Here is a 20,594-nt window from a genome sequence, read left to right as displayed (position 1 = left end):
AAAACTCAGAAGTGTAGAAGCCACTTGAAGAGCCAGAACAAATATGCAGCTCTCACAAAAGCCCATTCCAGAGAATTGTCATCATTCAGCTTGTCTGACACCTCTCTCATTCCTGATATTCGTAATTGGAGTCTTCTCTTTTTCTCCTGAACAGACTTGTTAGAGGCATATTCATCTTATTTATCTTCTTAAAGAACCAACTTCTGATTTCTTTGATTTTTCTCTACTGTGGCAGCTGATTTCTAGTTCATTGCTTTCCACTGTGATCTTTATTATTTACTCTCTCCTGCTTATTTTGGGTTTAATTTGCTCATCTTTTTTGAGTTTCTTGAGATAACACCTGAGTCCACTGTTTTGAAACTTTCTCCTTTCTTAATATAGTATTTAGTGTTATGAATTTCCCTTTATTACTGTCCCTTTAATGGAATGTGTCATTTCACAAATTCTGAGATGTTATGGTGAGTCCACTGTTTTGAAACTTTCTCCTTTCTTAATATAGTATTTAGTGTTATGAATTTCCCATTATTACTGTCCCTTTAATGGAATGTGTCATTTCACAAATTCTGAGATGTTATGTTTTCATTTTCATTCAGTTTGAAATACTATCTAACTTCTGTTTTGATTTCTTCTTTGATCTATGGGTTACTTAGAAATTGTTTCCAAATACTTGGGGAATTTTCCCAACTATTTTTCTGTTATTTCTACTTTAATTCTATTGCAGTCAGAGAACACACTGTGTGTGACTTAAATCCTTTTGAGCTTGTTACGAACTGTTTTATGGTCCAGAATATTGTCAATTAGGTCTAGTTGGTTCATACTGCTGTTTGAGTACAGTTCGCCTTTGATAATTTTCTGCTTTTTGTTATTGTGCTTTCAATTATTCAGGAAGTGGTATTGAAATCTTTAGCTACAACTGTGTATTTGTCTATTTCTTCTTTCAGTTCTACCAGTTTTTGCTTCACGTACTATGAAGCTCTGTGATTAGGTATAGAAATGTTCAGATCTGTCATATCGTCTTGGTTAATTCATTCTTTTCTCATTAGGAAACAACCTTCTTTATCCCTGGTAATATTCTTTGCTCTGAAATCTATTTTGTTTGATATTAATCTAGCCATTCCTATTTCCTAATGACTAATGTTAGCATGGTATATTTTTTTCTTTTTTCCTTTTTTGATCTATTTCTGTCTTCATAGTTAATGTATGTTTCTTGTAGACAGCCTGAAATTGGGTCTTGCTTTTTTATACAATCTGATAATCTCTGCTTTTCGATTGGGGTGTTTACAGCATTTACATTTAATTAATTGATACAGTTCAGTTTGAGTCTACCATCTTGTTATTTTTCCCCGTTTTCCGCCTTCTCTTGATCAAGTATTTTTTATAATTCCATTTTATCTCCTTTGCTGGATTATTCAATACACCTCTGTTTTCTTTAAGGTTTACAGTGTTTATCTTTCTCAGCCTGCTTCAAATGACATCACACCACTTCACGTATAAATAGATTCGAGTAATACACTTCCACTTCTCCCCTTGTACCTTTATGCTATCGCTGTTACACATTTACTCTTGTATGTTATAGACCCCCAAATACAGTGTTACTATTTTTGTCTAAACAATTATCTCTTAAGATTTAAATAAGAAAATATAATTTTATATTTACCCGTGCATTTACCATTTCAGGTGTTCTTCATTACTTGCTGAAGATCCAGATTTCCATCTGGTACCATTTTCCTACTGCCTAAATGTCCTTTAACATTTTTTGAGGTACGGGTCTGCTGATAATGAATTCTCGTAGCTTTCATATATCTAAAAACACCTTTATTTCACCTGTTTTTAAAAGATACCTTTGTGGGCATGAATTCTAGGTTGACAGTTTTTGTCTCCCCCTTTGAGTACTTTAAAGATGTTGCTTACTGTCTTCTCACTTGCACTGTTCCCCAACAAGCAATAATGTTGTCTTTTTTCAATCTGGCTGCTTTATCAATGGCACTGAGTAATTTGATTATGAAGTGCCTTGGTGTAGTTTCCTTCATGGTTGTGCATTACATCCCATCCAGTGTGATTTTCATTTTATTTTAATCTCTAAAAGCTGGGGTTGTTTTTTTTTTTTTTTTCACATCTTCCATATCAGTACTTAGCTTTTGAACACAAAGAATAGTTATATTTATATTAACAGATTTAATGTCCTCCTCCAAAAATTCTAACATCTGTGCTAGCCCTGGGTCAATTTTGATCGCATATTCTCCTCATTATATAGTGTGCTTCCCTACACCTTTGCACACCTGGACTTTTTTAATAGGATGTCAGATATTGTAAATTTTACCTTGGGTGCTGGATATTTTTGTATTCCAATAAATCTTCTTTTTTTAAAAAAAAAAGATGACCGGTAAGGGGATCTTAACCCTTGACTTGGTGTTGTCAGCACCACGCTCACCCAGTGAGCTAACCGGCCATCCCTATGTGGGACCCGAACCCGTGGCCTTGGTGTTAACAGAACCACACTCTCCCGAGTGAGCCACAGGGCCGGCCCCCCAAAAATCTTCTTGAGCTTTGTTCAGGGATACAGTTAATATACATGGAAACAGGCTGATCCTTTCAGATCTTCCTTTTATGATTTGTTAGGCAGGTCAAGAGCAGTGCTCAGTCTTGAGCTAATTAACCATGGAGGTAAGACGTTCCTGAGACTCTTCCCAATGTTCTATAAATTTTTAGTTTTTCCAGTCCAGCTAGTGGGAACAAGCACCACCCCCAGCCCTGTATAAGCAGCAGGCACTATTCCCTCTGATGTTTTCAGATGGGTAGTTTCCTCACATACACAACTGCTAAATACTCTGCTGAAAACTTGAGGGAAACCTTCTATCAATCTCCAGAGTTGTCTTTCTTTGCAGTTCTCTTCTCCAAGATATACTGTCCTATAAACTGTAGCTGCCTTAGTCTCTCTGGACTGCCAGCTCATCTGCTCTGCTGGGCTCTGTCTCAGTCTCCTCTCCCAGTGTCATGGCCTGGAAACTTTCTCAAGGCGGTAAGCTAGGGCAACTGCAGGGCTCACCTCTTTTGTGTACCACCTGTCTGGGGTCCTATCCTTCACTGTCTGATGTCCAATGTCTTAAAACTGTTGTCTTCTTATTTCATCTGGATTTTGGGATTGTTTCAAGTAGAGAGTAAATCCAGTCCCGGTTTCTCCATCCACACTGGAAGTGGAAGTCCAGGTCCCTTGTTTTCTCTCCCTATGATGAACCTCATCTCCTCCAAGTTAGATGATTTCCTGAGGTTTTTTCTTCTGGTAAGATGAGGAACCAGGGTCTCCTTCTTCCATGCTACTTTAACTGAGTTAAGTTACCTAAGTTATTTATGGACCAGTTACTATATTTGGAATTCTGCTATACAGAAAAATCAATTAGTGAGACAAGTAAAGGCAGAAACAATTATTTCCTACAGTGATTTTTTTGAAGGACACAAGATATTTTGAAAACAGTTAAGTTTTTAGAGCAGCAAACATTAGATCTGGCTGGGTGTTCAGCATGAAAACAAGGTGATTACAATTTTCAAACTTCCCCTCCTTACTTGTATATCCTGTATGCTGAGTTCAAGCATGAGACTGGTTGCCAGCTGTGTATAGTGCACATTGATTCCTGTAAGGCTTGCAAAGACCAGTTCTTCTGGGACTTTATTAATTAAGGACAACCCAATTCCACCTTCTAACCTCACAAGAACCTGAAAGAAAACCAAAATATAGCATATCGATTGTTTTAAAACACAGCTCATGAGAGTCAGGAGAGTACAAAGAAATAAAAGTACCTCTACTCTTTCCCTCCGAGCAGATGAAAACTACTTAGGAGAGTCCTATTACTCACCTTGATGGCTCAAATCCCACCATTTCACTAGCAACCTTCCTCCCTAGGCATATTCCCCATCCCAACCAGAACTCCAGAGTGATGTGATGGTATCTCCATCTGAGCACTAGGGACATTCCACATTTCATTACAGGAAAGTAATTATTTGAGGAACTTTCTCCCTCTTTGGGATGCAAGCTCTTAGTAGGTTATTCACTGTATTTCCATGACATCCAACACAGTGCTTTACACACAGGCATTTGATTTTTTTAAAAAATCACTGAATAAATATTAAATAAGTGTTTTTTTTTTTCATGTTCATCTTGTCTTCCTTTGCAAACTTTTCATTCTCTTCCCAATGTCCAAACGGGAAGGGGAAGGAAGATTTCAGAGTAAAATGAAGCCAGAAAAAAGAAAATCTAGTTTGCTTATTCCTTACCTTAAATCCTATTTAAATTCAAATAGTTATGCTTCCTTTATTGTCACCTTACATTAGCAACATTTATGACATTATGATTCCACATAAACTCTAGCTCTCAGTTACATAACATATTCACACATTCATGTAAACACTGAGAAGCAAAACCCATATTTACAATTCGTATGGGGGCAGAAAGAAAACAGAAGGTCTAAACTGATAAAACCACAGAGCAAAATTCTAAACAAATTGATAATCAAAGAAATAAATTTCCAACATTTAAAACTTACTTCCAATTCCTGATCTGTATCTGGATTCCTTAATTTCTGCAACTCTTGTTCAGTAACAGGAAGTTCATCCACTTCATATGATGAGCGGTCACTTTTCCGTTGGCAGAAATCTGTTATCTAAAGTCAAATAAAATGTCATACTAAGAGGCTCACACTTCCATAGTGAAATCCATTCTAATCCGTGACAATTGTGTAAGTCAAACTCACTATTATGCTCAAGAATCCTATGGAAGCTAACGGTTTCCAAAGCATTGCTAAGGTAAGATTTGTGTAATAACAAAGCAAAAGTGGTTTTAAGTCTACATGGCAAACTGACAAGCCATAGATCTTGAAAGCCTCATACAGTAGTTAGGTATGTGTAGGTGATCTATAATTATAGCTCAAGTCAAAATATGCAAACCTCACTGCAGTTATGTTTGCCTTAAGAGAAGACTGCTTTTTTTTTTTTTTCCTTTTTGTCTTTTTTACTGACCGGTAACGGGATCGCAACCCTCGGTGTCGCGCCCGTACCGGGGACCAGCAACGGGATCGCAATCCTCAGTGTTGCGCCCGCACCGCGCTCAGCCAGTGAGCGGGAACCGGTCTCCACATGGGATCCGAACCCTCGACAGGAGCGCCACCGAGCTCCCAAGTGGTGCACTCTCCAGTGCGCCACCAGGCCGGCCCGAGAAGACTGCTTTTTGAAGTGGCATTGTGGATTACTACGTACTATCTCAGAGAGTTCGACATCGCATTCCAATACCTTTTTTCCCTTAGCTCTCTAATTACACTATAACTTGATTTCTCCCCTGAGCTTCAAATCTGTATTTAAAATAACTTTTGGACATCTTCATGTAGATATCATAGTTACCTTAACTCAACAAGTCTAAAACTGAACTCCGCATTTCATCCACAGGTCTGCTCTGTGTTCACTTCTTAGTAATCTGGATTACTGTCCTCCTAGTTGCCCAAACTGGAATCTTAGAGGCTATTCTTGACTCCTTCCTCTCCCTCATCCCCACATTCAATCACTAAATATGACTGACTTGACTCCTAAAAATAAGCTTTCATTTCTATTCCTTTTTCTCTCTCTTCCTCATGCCCACCCCCTGCCATCTCTTCCAGTTAGGACAACAAAACCTCTCATCTACATTACCATAAAAGCCTCCTATCTTATGTTTCTCTGTCTCCAGTTTTGCCCTGTTCCAGTTCTCCACATTACACCCAGAGTGAGCTATCCAAAATAACTTTCTGACTATGCCATGCTCCTTGCTGCATAAGAAAAATCACAAAATCCTCAGTATGTATCTCAGGCTTTTAATGATCTGGTCCCTGCCTCTACCTCCAGCATTATTTCTTACCATATTCTATGTGCCAGTTGGGCTGAGGATCATTCTCTTATCTGCAGACCTTTACTAATCAACTTCCCAAATATGATATAATTTACTTACTATGTTTATTGCTCATGATTTGTCTACTACCCCTAGAATGTAAGCTCAGAAGACAGGGAATTTTGTCTCTTTGTTCACTGGTGTATGCTCAATACCTAAAACTGTGCCTGACTCTAATAGGTGCTCAATAAGTAACTGTGGTTTTTTGTTTTTTGGTGTCTGGCTGGTAAGGGGACCCAAACCCTTGACCTTGGTGTTTTAACACCGTGCTCTAACCAACTGAGCTAACCAGCCAGCCCCTCAATAAGTAACTATTGAATGAACAACCTCATGACTGAAGGTGGCATAGCCCCTCCACCCTTCCCTCTTTATCTGGCTAATTCCTTTCAGTTAACCTGTAGGTCTCAGCTTAAGCATTACTTCTCTTAGGAAGAAAATACATCTCCTTTCTATATACCCTTTACTCCTACTCTCATAACACAACATTTTAATTGTCTGATTAGGGACCTCATATCTTCTTGTTGTTGATGTTATTAATATAATAATTATTTAAATAGTAGCATAATGATTGATAATTAATAACATTAATAATATGCACTATTCCTTGCATTATCTTCTTTAATTCTTATACATTTTTAGATTATCTTATATTATTTTCTTTGTGCTTTATACTTACATTTTACTTCTACTTTAATTCTTATAGCAACTTTGTGAAGTAGATCCTATCCTCATTTTTTTTTTTTTTTGTCTTTTTTCGTGACCGGCAACGGATCGCAACCCTCAGTGTCATGCCCGTACCGGACCGGGACCGGCAACGGGATCGCAACCCTCGGTGTTGCCCCCGCTCCTCGCTCAGCCAGTGAGCGGCCGGTCTGCACGTGGGATCTGAACCCTCGGCGGGAGCGCTGCCACGCTTCCCAAGCGGCGCACTGTAGCAGTGCGCCACCGGGCCGGCCCCCTATCCTCATTTTACAGATGAAGACACCATATCCTCATGTCCAGCATAAATGAGTCCAATAAATGTTTGCTGAATGACTAACCATGGGGTTGGGGTGTAATAATTACACTGAGTTTCGTGTAAGTTATTATGATAAATTATCACCTGGAGTGCTCTAGTTGGTCCATCTGGGATGACTCTGATGGACAACATTCCAGAACCGGGCCTCATTTTTTGGTTAATAAATTGTTGCTCAGGTGGAACTGGCCCCAAAAGCTCTGTGGAAGTGTCAGGACCAAGAACAACTTCAGCTCCATCAAACAAACCAGAAAGCCCTCCTTTGGCCTAAAAGACATTGGAGTAAAGACACATAAGAAAAGGCAAAGGACTAACTTTGACAATTTAACATGCCACTTGAAACAAGTGACTAAATTTAAATTCTCTTTTGCAGGTTCATGATCAATGTACAGTAAAACATTTTACTATTTGTTCAGATTCAGAGATGATGAAAAATAGTAGAATTACTTAAGTAAGACTAGAAAGTTAGGCTTCATGAATTGGAGGAATTACAAGTAAGGGATAATTCCATGAATAGAGTATATCAGTTTCACTCTGCCTTATAATAACTTCTAGTCATTAAAATAAACTTTAAAAAGAGTAGCCAAAGCCAGCTCTGTTTCTTTGAGTATATTCATTATGATTTGCTTAAAAATCTAAAATATTCTGAAAATAAAACAATGATTACTTACTACTATTCAGTTTTCTAAGAAGAAGCAAATTCTAGAGTTGAAAACCTCCCCAAATAGGCTTATGGATGGACAACCAACCCACATGTCCAAAAGATGGCGCCTCTTCTAAAACGAAATATGGAGCTGTAAATGTCACTTGATGCCCAGTTATTCGTGCCTTAGGAGAAAAGCACCTTCTTGTTATATGCCCCAAGAGGAATAGGAGTCTACGGGATGATGCCTACTGGAGAGCAAACACCAGGGAGAGAACACAATGGCAGAGTCTAAGTCCCCCTTATTAATTTTTAAACACTAGGTAAGGAAAACTTTAAGCTGGGTTTGTAGGACAGGTTTCAACACAGAGAAAGCTTTTTATGAATGCTGTAAGTTTAGAAATTAAGTACACACACAACCTAATAAGGGCAGCATCAGGAAATGTTTTAATGCCTTCAGTTATTATTCATCATAAGAAGATTGGAACAAGCTTATTTCCCTAATCAAAACACATTCTGCTCTGCTGAATACTGTTATAATAGGGTCATTCACAAGCAGAGAAATGATGAAATAGATTCAAGAAACAACAAACGCCAGAAAGGGATTTGGGGGGAGAAAAATGCTCCAAGAGAATCAAAATTAAATGGGCTTTAGAAACAAACTAGAAGTAAAGGCAGGGTCAGACACAGAACCCACCAATTATAACAAGCCCTCTTTTGCCTCCAGAAGTCTGAATTGTATTGCTAATTGAAAATCACAAATCCATTCCAGATGTGTGCTTCATATAAGTAAGCAGCTTGCCTTTGATGAAAAAAGCTCAGGGCAATAGAGATAAAGAAAATAAATCTCACCAAATAGCAGTCAGAGGCTCCTTACAGTTTTGCACACTTCCCTAGAGCACAATCTCCCTAGAGAAAAGGACAGCCTGGGACAATAAACACCAGGGACAAACAGACATCATGGGCCTGATGTTCTAGTATTTTACCTTTTAGGTAAAACCCCGGGCTGGGGCAGAACTGCACACGGCCACACGTGGTGTTCTTCTACATGCCCAAACCTCCTAGACACCTTCCTACTTACTAATCTCCGTGGTCTTGTTCCCAGCCTGAAGCCAGAAAAGGCAAAATATCCAAACTCTTGGTAATTTTCCAAACACATATTTGCTTATAAAGTACCTGGGAGTTTATCATGGGGGTAGACTGGCTGATTTGAGGACAGAGGATACTGTCCAGCAATCTTCATTCTGACATTTGCTACAACAGTTAAATGCATATTTGGGTACAACTAAGAATGCAGAAATAAACATCATTAATAGTAGTAGAGTCCGAGATAACGGCTTATCTTCTCACAGAACACTTTACAGAAGGCTGTTGCAGCTATTACACTAACTTCATTAGTCTAAAACTAACCCATCTACCTTAGTGTTGGACTTTAGTTGAGACTTTTCTTTCTTTCTTTTTAAAATTACATAGGTAATTAACATCAAAGGGAAAATTCCAGATAAGCCAAGAAAAAAGAAACTTATCACCCAGAGGCAGCCATTCTTAACACATTTGTTGTATATCACCCTCAAGAATATTGCCCATGTAAATACACACAGATGCACGACAAAAGTTTGACTTTCTTTTCACTAAAATGAAAATAGAATATGTATTACTCTGTAATTAATTTCTTTCATTTAATGATTTGTCACATACAACCTAGTTGAGACTTTGTTTCAAAGAAGGCTCGACCACTGCTTGCTGTGACTAGGGATGTCAAAAACTACTGACCTGGACAACCAACCCATGCAACCCACAGGTCAGTTTTCCTTCTCGGAAACTCCATGTCTGAGTTGTGCTCCGCCTGCGATCAGGCTTTCTTAGCATCAGCGGCTCATATCTGGAAAAAGGAAAGTGCAGTGAGTCTTTGGAGTCACCCATGTCAGGCCTGAGGAGAATGTGAGGATCCTGGCTTTGCTCTTACTCCTTCTAGTATCCTCTACCCTAACAACCTAATGGGCAGTTCGCTTGAATCCTACTACAGTTAGGTATTTTTCAATGAGGAAAGAGGAATAAAATAAAATGGAAAGCAATGGAGAGGGGACACAAAGTGATAAGACTTTAAAAGTTTCATAATTCAACACAATAATATAGGTTCTCACATTCTCACAATGACAAGTTATTGTGCACTATGGGATGGGATATTTGCTGAATATATTTAAAATCTTTTCAATAGTTTTCTATTTTATTTTTGAATACTTTCAGGCTTTAACTCGTAAGTCATCCAAAGCCTTTTTGGAAGTAAATAAAATATCGACTGAAAACAAATACACTGATTTTATGGAAATACCAAGGCAAAAGCAAATAAAATGACTTACTCAAACTTAAAGAGCTGATTTGAATCTAGGGAGCTATTCATAACAACACATTTGATGACTCTAATAATTTAATTTCTGCTTTCAAAACACTTAACAAAATTATCAGAAAGATTAAAATAAAAGAAACTGTTCACTTCTAGGGAGTAAGGATAGGCTCAAAGTTTGGGTAAAAGAAATATTCACTTTTGGACTGGCTGATTAGCTCAGTTGGTTAGAGCGCAGCCTTGTAACACCAAAGTCAAGGGTTCAGATCCCCGTACCAGCTAGCCCCCCTCACCCCCAAAATATTCACTTTCCATAACCTATTCTTTTTATTGTTTTAATATCCTTTTTATTATTTTAAATTTCTTAACATTTGCGTGGGTATTGTCATAAAAGCTGTAAAAAAAAAAAAAAAAAAAGAAGAAGAAGAAGAAGAAAGGCCCAATACTCATATTTGGGAACACGATTGGTACCTGTCATCAATGAAAAATACAAGTATTAAAAATACAAATTCTTACTTCACTTACAGAACTCTTATTTCCTCAGATTTCCTCTGAGTCTGAATTTAAAAGCATTGAGCTTGAATGAAAAGTTACCTAGAAAATTACCTGTTGTCAGTTACTGCAGCAAGACCAGCAATATCTAAGATAGCAGACCCCTCGCTGGAGCGGGCGGCTGAGGGCTTATTGGGGTTGTGAGGAACTGAAGAGCCCTCATGGGCTAGCATTCCAGTGCCTGTCATCCTCCATAGCTGAGAACGCTTTCCTGGTTCCTGGTGAGCAGATACACGCAAAGACAGACAGACAGCCATCATGTGCGGCCATAGCTAGTTCCTTACTTTAAGAGCTCCCTCTAAGTGTGGAGAAAGTTCTCAAGTCAGAATAGTACTTACACATTTATTCACATTACATAAATGTTTAATTCAAACTCTCATTATTGTCAATCCCTAGTTGCATTTAGGATGAAATATGCTAGACTCTTGAACCAAACAACCAAATATTGCAAATAATGTAAAATTTTAAAAATTTATCCTTCACATATACCTAATTTTTTTTCCCTTTTTTAAAAATTGGAAACAAATGGCTGTGCAATCTCCTACATCAGCTGTATTGCCATGATCCCTGCTATTCCAGATGGTGACCCTTGGGTGCCCCTACCTTAAAGAAGGATCCAATTATATAAAGCATGTATGATATTCTCAATATCTGATCACTGGTAATCCTCATAACTCACAGACAACCAGAATTTACCAGAGGTCTTCCTCCTCCTTTCCAATGTTTATAAAGGAAGTATACTATATTGATGGTTTCCAATTTTTACAAGTTTATTATATTCAAATGTTAAGTTGGTCATATTCAAAGGTTATACGAAGTTGACTGCTGTAAATTCCAAATATATTTTCTCCTTTGGAGTAGTTTGTGAGCAGCAGCTGGGCTTCCAGGTCAATCTCAAAAGTCTATATAATCTCCATATACTAGAAGTAATAGCACTAGTCCATGGGATTTACATGTAATAGCTCATTTAATCCTCAAAACTATATATACTATTACTATCCTTATTTGTAGATGAGAAAGTTAAGGCTCAGTGAGATGAAGTAACTTCCTCTTGGTCACATAACTAGAGGTGGCGGGACCAAGATTTGAGTCAACACAGTCTGATTCCAGAGCCAGCACACTTAACTGCTCTGCTATACTGCCACTCTAACACAATCCATGGTTTCATTTCAGTAACACCTATACTCCAGCTAGACCTGTCAGAACCATATACACTCTCACCAGGCAGGAGCTCCTCCGGAGCAATGCACACTCTGGATTTATTTATTGGGGTAACAGATGCTGGGTTTATTTGAACTCTTTCACGTGCTACTGGAAAGACAGCTTCTGCATTACATTCTACAAAGTAAAAACAAAGTAGTATGGATGCTGGAGTCGAAATGCCAGGATTTGAGACCCAGCCGCTCCATTTACGAGCTGAGTGACCTTGACCAAGTTCCTTAATCTGTTAGAGCCTCTGCTTCCTGCTCTGTCAAAGAGGGAAGTTAAGCTACTGCTTATGATTCTTGTGATAAGTATAATAAACGTAAGGTATTTAGCACATGCCTGGCACAGGGTATGGCCTCAATAAATGTTTGCTATGTTATTATCATTACATATCTTTTCATAGCACTATATGTACATTATCTTAGCTGATCCTTCTAAAAAATCTGGGAGGTCAGTAGGAAAATGAAGCTCAGAGAGGAATGGGAAATACGAGATACCAGGTATCTTTAAGTGGCAAAGCCAGAACTCAAACCTGGAAAGACAGCATGCTCTTTCTACTGTGTGCCACTGCCTCCAAGTCTGCAAAAAGAGATGAAACTGAGCTGCACGTCTCCATCTCCAATCCCCACATGCTTGCTTCTCTGTTACAGTAAGAGAATACACCCATTCACAGAATCAGAACCAACACTGAAAAGCATCTCAATTATCCTGTAGATGCCACAGATTGGGAATTATAGCACAGATGCCCGGGTGAGGTCAAGTTTTCACACAGGGATTCCTCTACTGCCTGCCCATGTGTACAGGCTCATCCTAAGGTGGAAACCATCAATATTTCCACTTAAAAACCTGAGATACACCACTCTCCTTCCAGTTCCCTTCCTCCCTGCCCTAATAATTTGGTCCTAAAACCTCTAGATGGGACTGAGGAAGGCAGAAGTCCATGGGAGCTGTTATGGGGTGGGGGATTACAGTGGCCCAGTGTGTGACTACTAAAGCCCACGTGGGACAAGGAAAGTATCCACATGGGTGATGGGGCAGCCCAGAGTGGGGTATGGAAGCCCAAGGTGGGTGAAGATGACATCATGCCAATGAGTTGGGGAGGGGAGCCGAAAAGGGGCATCAGTGACAGAGAGATGAGGAGGGCATTCCTGTAAAGGGCTGGGGGGTGTAAGGGGCCTGCCCAGCGCATGGAGATCAGAGCCCAAGGCAGCTAACGAGGGTGTCCACACAGGAGGTGGTGCAACTGTAGTGACAGAGGTTAAGTTACATTCAGGGGAACTGATCAAACCAATAAATACATTCTCAGTGCTGGACAAGGGAGTTACAAATATGACAAGGAAGAAAATTAGAATAAACTTTGTGACACTGGACTGGAACTGGAAATATAGTGTGGACTGCTGCTTCTAGATATATGAGAGTAGTTCAAAAAGTTCGTGGAAAAATGGAATGACAAGGAAGAAAATTAGAATAAACTTTGTGACACTGGACTGGAACTGGAAATATAGTGTGAACTGCTGCTTCTAGATATATGAGAGTAGTTCAAAAAGTTCGTGGAAAAATGGAATTAAAAGATATTATGAGGCTTGTTAGTTCAACTGATCAGAGCATGGTGTTATAACACCAAGGTCAAGGGTTCAGGTCCCCATACCAGCCACCCGCCAAAAATAAAATAAATAAAAGACATTACGAATCCTTCCATGAACTTTTTGAAGATCCCATATAATATGTAAGTACGTGTATGAAATACATATATGCATATATGTGCTAATATATACATAGATAAAGCCCCTAGCTTTGTCCTCTGAGAGAACCTGGGAGCAGTGACACCACCATGGCAACAAGTGTATCTAGTGCACATATGGTAAGTTTCCAAATCCCATTCCCTGATAAAAGGGATCGGGGCTCCTGGAGAAGTAAAGAATTCCAGGCATGGTGCAGGGAAAATGTAAGATGGACCCAGGAGAACTTGCTGTGTCAGAAAGAAAGAAAGTTCTCAAGTAATGAAGAGCACGTGTCAAAAAGACAAGAGAGTTAAAGGAGCTCCCACTGGCCAAAATGAAAAAAACTGTGCATCACAGTAAAAATGACAGTAACAGATAACCCACTGAATGAAACAGGAGCCCATACTGACTGACTTACACATGAATACATATAAACAGAAAATCTGATAAGGAATAGGATATTTACATAGTCTCAGAGTACCTCTCCACAAAATATTTTACTAATTACAAAGGGAAAAAGTAACTCCATTGCTCCAAGTTAACATCATCAGTAACGGGACAAATCAACATCATAGCTCCACTTCTGTAAAATTCCTATCAACTTTCCAGAAAATGTGAAATTGTTCCAAAACAAAAAGTAAAAAAACAAAATCCAACCAAACAAAAATCTAAGATGCCAAATTTCCTACTCTTGGCTTCCAATGAAAGAGGAGAGGTCCATTTCTTAATGTCAATTCATACACTTTTACCTAATTTTAGACATTGATGCAACTCATTTATTATCTACTCCCCTATTTACCAGTTTTCATCCTCATCAAGTGAAATAATGAGAAAATATCCTATAAATTACAAAATGTTATTTAAAATGCTACAGCTATTGCTACTTAATAAAAAAAGAATCTGTTCTTGCTCTAAAATTGTGTGATGGTTGCACATATCTGTGAATACACTGAAAGTCAGTGACCTGTACACTTTAAAGGGTAATTTATATGGCATATGAATTATATTTCAATAAAGCCATTAAAAATACAAAATTAAAGAACATGTGTATTAAGTTTCATTTGATGTGCAAACTTCGAGATAATTTAAATCACCTCCTCATCCCTGCCAATTAAAAATCTGCTAAGAGCTGTACAACCTCAAAGCCAAATGAATCATAAACAAGCTCCATTACTGCCACATGTGATACCACCATAGGTAGTAAACAGACATCTTCTGACAGGGTTCTTTTTTAATTATGTGATTTAAATTACACAAAACCTTTAAGAACACATCTTTCTGGTCAATGTGTTTGAAATTATTATACCTGGTGATCTCCTGCCCCTTAAAATGGCTTCTACATCCCTGTGTTCTCAAACTGCTGCCATCTTTCAGTTTCAACTATTTATGACCAGTCTTTCTGACATTCTTAATACTTCTGGCCAAATTTTATTGCTTCCCTTTCCAAATCTAGAGCCACTAACATAAACATTCCTTAAACTGACTTAAAAAGAATTCAAACTGACAATTTTATCTCTTTTTATGGTGACTTCCAACTCTGCAGTCAGCATAAAAAAGGAAAAATTTTGTCAATTTGATATTTCTTTAAATTCAGTTTAAGAAAAAGATTAGGGAAGGGTTACAACAGAAAATAAAATAATAAAAAAGACAAATCACAAATTCAAGGATTAAGTTATCCAGATAGGGTATGGAAAGTGAGAAGGGCTTGGAATTCCTACAGCAGGCGAAATGGTACAGTGAAAACACAGTACAGTGGAAATACTGAACTGGAGCTTTCAAGATGCCTGAGTTCTGTGCCTTGTGCAAGTCATTCAACCTAGGTCTTCATTTCCTCATCTGTAAAACAGAGTCTGGATGAGAAAATCCTGAGTCCTTTCCAGCACTAAAAATCTTTTATTCTAAATTCCAATTCCTAAGGTCTCTTACCTTCTTCTTTAAAATGACTCTTTGTGTTTTTGGTGAGACATCCAAGACGAGCTCTGCACAGGTAATAGCCTTATTGGAAGCCACAGGCCTTCCTGTTCCCTCCTGCAAACTAGAATTTAAAAATAAATATATATATGTGCGTATATATATACCCACATGTATTCAAGTATTCATAAGCAAATCCCTAAAACCTCTATTAAAGAAGAAAATTTTTTAAAGCATAGAAGAAAAAGTCTGACTCAAGTAGCAAAAAGATCAGAGCTGTATTTTTTCCCTGCACAGTTTAAACATTCATTTGTCAGAAGGTGTTTTTCCTCTCCTAATAATTTTAGTGGCTTAAACTTCAGCTATGACCCTGTAGAGGCCCCCCCCCCCAAAAAAAAAAAAAAGCAAAAGCCAAAAACCGACATCCCAAGGGACCAAGAATGAGACAGTTTCTCAAAAAATTAAACATGGAATTACCATAGAACCCTGCAATTCCAATCCTAGGTATAAACAAAAAAGAACTGAAAACAGGTACTCAAACAAACACACGACTGCGCATGTTCACAATAGTCAAAAGGTGGAAACAACCCAAATGCCCATCAATGGATAAATGGTTAAACAAAATGTAGTATATACATACAGTGGAATATTACTCAGTCATAAAAAGTACTGAATCGTTTTCATAAAAAGAACGATACTGGTCCAAGCTACAGTGTGGATGAACCTCAAAAACATTATGCTAAGTGAAAGAGCCAGACACAAAAGGTCACTTATATGATCCCATTCATATGAACTAGCCAGAATAGGTAAATCCATAGAGACAAGGCAGACTGGTGGTTGCCAGGACCTAGGAGGAGGGAATATGGGGAGTAACTGCTTAATGGGTTTGGGGTTTCTTTTGGGGGTGATAAAAATGTTTTGGAACAAGGCAGAGGTCGTTGCACAACATCATGAATGTACTAAAAGCCACTGAACTGTTCGTTTTTAAATGGTTATATGAATTTCACTTCAATACAAACCGAAACAAAATTTAAAAAACTAGTCTTCTTCCCATCATTAGTTCCCTTCAAGAATGCAAAGAAACAGTATCTAATATACTCCAAAAGATGATTCTACCTCTTAGCACACCAAGATTATTCTAATTCTACTGTTAGATTCTGCACACCAAGATTCCCAGGAGCTTATCTTCTTATGTGCTCCATATCAGTTCAACCCTTTAAGCTCATAATCCTCCATTAGGATTCTTCAGTTAAAGAGCTTAGTAACTACTGGAATTTATAGAACATAGGAGAAAAACATGACTGGCAATGAGATTTAGAACTGGTTTTTCAGGCACTAAACCTTAAGCATGTCACACTGGTAAGTGCCCCAATCTTCAAAAACAAATAAACAACAAACAAACATTATTGGCTTCACTATAAGACAAACATTCCTACACCATCATTACCAAAGAGAACTGCAACAGACAAGAAAAAATGGCTGTTCTCTGCAAATCCAATTCCTTACCATTGAAATCTGGACTCTAAGCATATGAGAAAGATAATGCAAAGATCCAGAAATTATTTTGTGGGCCCCAGGCACATATAAAAATCTCACTCATATGCCAAGTTAGAACACTTTGAAAAGGAATATAATTTTAAATATCCTCTTCATCAGGTGATTTATATCTGTAATGCTAAAGATTCAGCTATTTTCCATTTCTTCACAGATAAACTTTAAAATTGGCCCTATTACTTCAGCAGAAAACAATAAGTTGGATTTACATGTTGGTTGGAATGACCACTTTTTGAAAGCCCAGTGTTTTGAATCTCTATGTGTCAATCAACAGCAGAATTAGAATAAGTTCTATGTTCTTCACCTGAGTTTTCTAAATACAATAAGACAAACAACAGTGAAGATTGTAATTCTAAGGCAACTGGAATCACTATGAAGTTAAGCTACTCTACCTGGCTTTAGGTGAATACTAAGATAGACCCTCAAGTGCTTTAATTAGTATTCTTAATGGGGGAGGTAATCAGAATAATGACTTGAATAATTACGATGAAGATTAGTTTCAAATGAGGAAAGAGGCAAACAGACTAACACACGGTACAAATAAAATTTAAGAAATACACAAAAAATACCTTAAAACAAGAGAAATTGAAGATATTATAAGAATAACATCATACAGAAGGAATTATTAAATACTAGAATGAATTAATGGGGGATATCTTTAAAAAGAGGAGAGTCTGGCCCTTGGATAAATTTTAATCTAGCCAAAAGAGTTTAGACTAAAAGACCTCAAGCTAGATCCTGAGCCTAGGATTTGGTTAAGAAAAAAGGCATCTTCCTTCATATTTCAGTCTCCTGAGAAACTGCTTAAAATTTAAAATTAGTTAATAATTAGAACCTTCTACTTTGAGAGCAGTAATTTAATCCAAAATTACCCAGAGAAGGTATACGTAGCAGCAATGTAAATGAAATTTTCGTAATAAAGCTGTCGGTTATCCTGGAAATCATTCATGTTGCAATTGATCTCAGAGGAACCTGCCCCTTTAACAGTCAGAGTGAGAAAAGGTGGCAGGGTGGGTTCGTCCCATGCATAATCCAGTGAAGTCATGGGCTTCACTTCAGTTCGAAGCCTGGGTTCAGCTACACCATGCTGAGTAAAGACAACTGGGACCTAGAGTAAAGGCAGAGAGGACAAAGAGCACTTTCATTCAGAGTGGTGTTATTGAAAAGCAAATCAGTACTTCCCATATTTAAGTTCCAGATCCTTCCCAAATGAATCCTATACAGAGAACAATCACCAGTAAGGCTCGTCATCTCACCTCTTCAAATGCTTTTCTAATCATCTTACAAATTCCAATAAAGCCCACTAATTAAAGGAGACCAGCTACAAACCATTGGATAAAGGGTATTAAGAAGCTTTGCCAAGGGCCAAGCCCGTGGCGCACTCAGGAGAGTGCGGCGCTGGGAGCGCAGCAGCGCTCCCGATGCGGGTTCGGATCCTATATAGGGATGACCAGTGCGCTCGCTGCGCTCACTGGCCGAGAGTGGTGCGGCCGGTCTCGAAAAGGACAAAAAAAAAAAAGAAGCTTTGCCAAGCCAAATATATAGAAGGAGCAATTCCATCTTTCCAATGGCATCACTTCTACCCTGACCCCTGTGATACACTCTGAATACAGAAAGGCACAAGAATTTTGGAATTCGGCTACAGAAAGTCACATATTGTAAGATGTACTATTATCCAAAGGCACAATTTAAAATAGAATTTAACGATTTCCATTTTGGTTTTACTTGAAAGATTTACAAAAATGCTCACTGTAACTAAGACATAGTAGTATTGCCCATTCCCACTGTCACTGGACAATCTGATTCCTTTCTCTGTTTGTATGGGATGTCTACAGAGGACATCATGTCAACCAAATACTCTAGTTAAAGTAAGTTTTGGGGGCTAAAAGGTTACTTCTGGCTGGACAAGGCTGCCCTTTAATGAAAATAACCAGCAGAAGCCCTTTCCTAATGGTAAGGATTTCTAGGTCTGTCCAGCCATAGAGATCCTATCTGTACACCGCATAGCTTCTTTTAAGCCTATGTTTAAAATATATTGCACTGTTATCTCAAGGACAGCACATACTCCACCCTCCCATATACAAGACAGCCGAACCTGCTCTCGACTCCACTCAATACCTTAGAAAAGTTGTCAATTCGGAAAGGAGGGGGTAACTGATCTGTGTCACTAAATGAGATCCTATATGTAGCTCCTCGAAGAGTAATTTCCACTCGTAGGAAGAAGCATTTTCCTAGGGTATCTCTGCAGAATAAGGAAACAAAAGAGGCGGTGTAAAATGGAGGAGACAAGCTGCAGTTCACTTTCTTCTCATACATCTTGCAGTCACCCACACGGGTTAGGCCTCAATCGATACCACTGAACCTACAGCCCACTGTGTGTTCTTGGATCATACTAAAAAAGCAGCAACTGATAATATAATCACAAAATGGTGATTTTCTAATTCTGTCATTACTTCAACATTTAACTATTATTCTTCTGTAAAGAGCTGTAGAGTATGCATGTAATGTATATATTGTATGTATGTACTGTAGTGTCTATATGTGTGCATGTATATATACACATTTATATAGAGATCTATCTCTGTATACATAAAAATATATAGGAGGGAATGGAAACCTCATCTTTACAGAAGAATGTCAGTTAACAAATGTAGAAGAAATGACAGAATTAGAAAATCACCATTTTGCAACCATCAATGTAGTAACTGATTCAGGTAAGAACCATCAAACCACTGAGTGAAAGGTTTTGGGAAATAGAATATTCACACAGTCTTAAATTGTCCCCCAATGGATTACTCTTATTTACAAAGAAGAAAAGACAACTTTGCAATAGAGAGACCTGGTGGACAACACCTTGCCCAAGTGATAATCAAGCTCATCAACATTATCAAAAATGAGACCCACAGACATTACCGCCCTCCTGATGTGATACAATGGGAAACACGCAATATCAAGAAGGTAGTATTGTTCCTAAAAATGTGTGACCCAAAGCTATACATAGGAAACTATTGTCCAAATACAGAAAAAATGAAAATCTACAAGAAACTGGCATGTACAATTACAATGTGTCAATTAAAATAAAATTTTTTTAAAAAACTGGCTTGGAGTCTTCAAAAATGTCAATGTCAATGGACAAGGAAAAGCAGGACTGCTCTAAATTAAAGGAGACAAGGGGCCGGCCCGGTGGCGCACTGGATAGTGCGCCGCTTGGGAAGCGCGGCGGCGCTCCCACCCGAGGGTTCGGATCCCACATACAGACCGGTTCCCGCTCACTGGCTGAGCGAGGCGCGGGAGCAACACCGAGGGTTGCGAACCCGTTGCCGGTCCCCGGTCCAGTACGGGGGCAACACTGAGGGTTGCGATCCGTTGCCGGACACGGAAAAAAGGATAAAAGACAAAAAAAATAAAAAAATAAATTAAAGGAGACAAGAGAATATCTCAGCCAAATAAAATGAATGATCCTTGATTGGATCCTAGATCAAAGAGAGGGGTTGCTATGAAGGACATTTTAGTTATTCATTCAGTCTATAAAAACTAGTTATTAGAAAACATCATATCCATGTTTAATTTCTTCAGTATGATATAAAACTTGATTTTATTTGGGGGGGGGGAGTTAGAAAGCAGGGAATTCTGTAGCTAAAACCACCACTCTTTTACCTGGGTAGAGGAAACAGTTACAGCTAAGTATCATGATAACTTCAATTTACTTTCAAATGGTTCAGAAAATGGGGGGGGGGGGG

At 38.4% G+C, this 20,594-nt stretch overlaps 1 protein-coding gene across 1 annotated transcript in view; it reads right to left on the bottom strand.

The window, feature by feature from the left end:
- The window catches only part of LOC103598933 (vacuolar protein sorting-associated protein 13D-like), a gene marked incomplete at its 5' end in the record, with an annotated part of 136,093 nt that overhangs the window by 103,782 nt on the left and 11,717 nt on the right, over nucleotides 1-20,594 (bottom strand). Inside the window, 8 exons of the mRNA XM_008582999.1 lie at nucleotides 3,562-3,711; nucleotides 4,539-4,655; nucleotides 7,011-7,190; nucleotides 9,340-9,448; nucleotides 10,517-10,680; nucleotides 15,316-15,424; nucleotides 17,727-17,962; nucleotides 18,973-19,096. Coding sequence (XP_008581221.1) covers nucleotides 3,562-3,711; nucleotides 4,539-4,655; nucleotides 7,011-7,190; nucleotides 9,340-9,448; nucleotides 10,517-10,680; nucleotides 15,316-15,424; nucleotides 17,727-17,962; nucleotides 18,973-19,096 — 1,189 coding nt within the window. The remainder of the gene's footprint in view (nucleotides 1-3,561; nucleotides 3,712-4,538; nucleotides 4,656-7,010; nucleotides 7,191-9,339; nucleotides 9,449-10,516; nucleotides 10,681-15,315; nucleotides 15,425-17,726; nucleotides 17,963-18,972; nucleotides 19,097-20,594) is intronic.

This window comes from Galeopterus variegatus, unplaced genomic scaffold (assembly GCF_000696425.1).
Source record: "Galeopterus variegatus unplaced genomic scaffold, G_variegatus-3.0.2 Scaffold2792, whole genome shotgun sequence".
Classification (NCBI taxonomy): Eukaryota; Metazoa; Chordata; class Mammalia; order Dermoptera; family Cynocephalidae; genus Galeopterus; species Galeopterus variegatus.
Note: the sequence above shows the minus strand (reverse complement) of the source record. Positions and strands in the feature narration are given on the sequence as shown.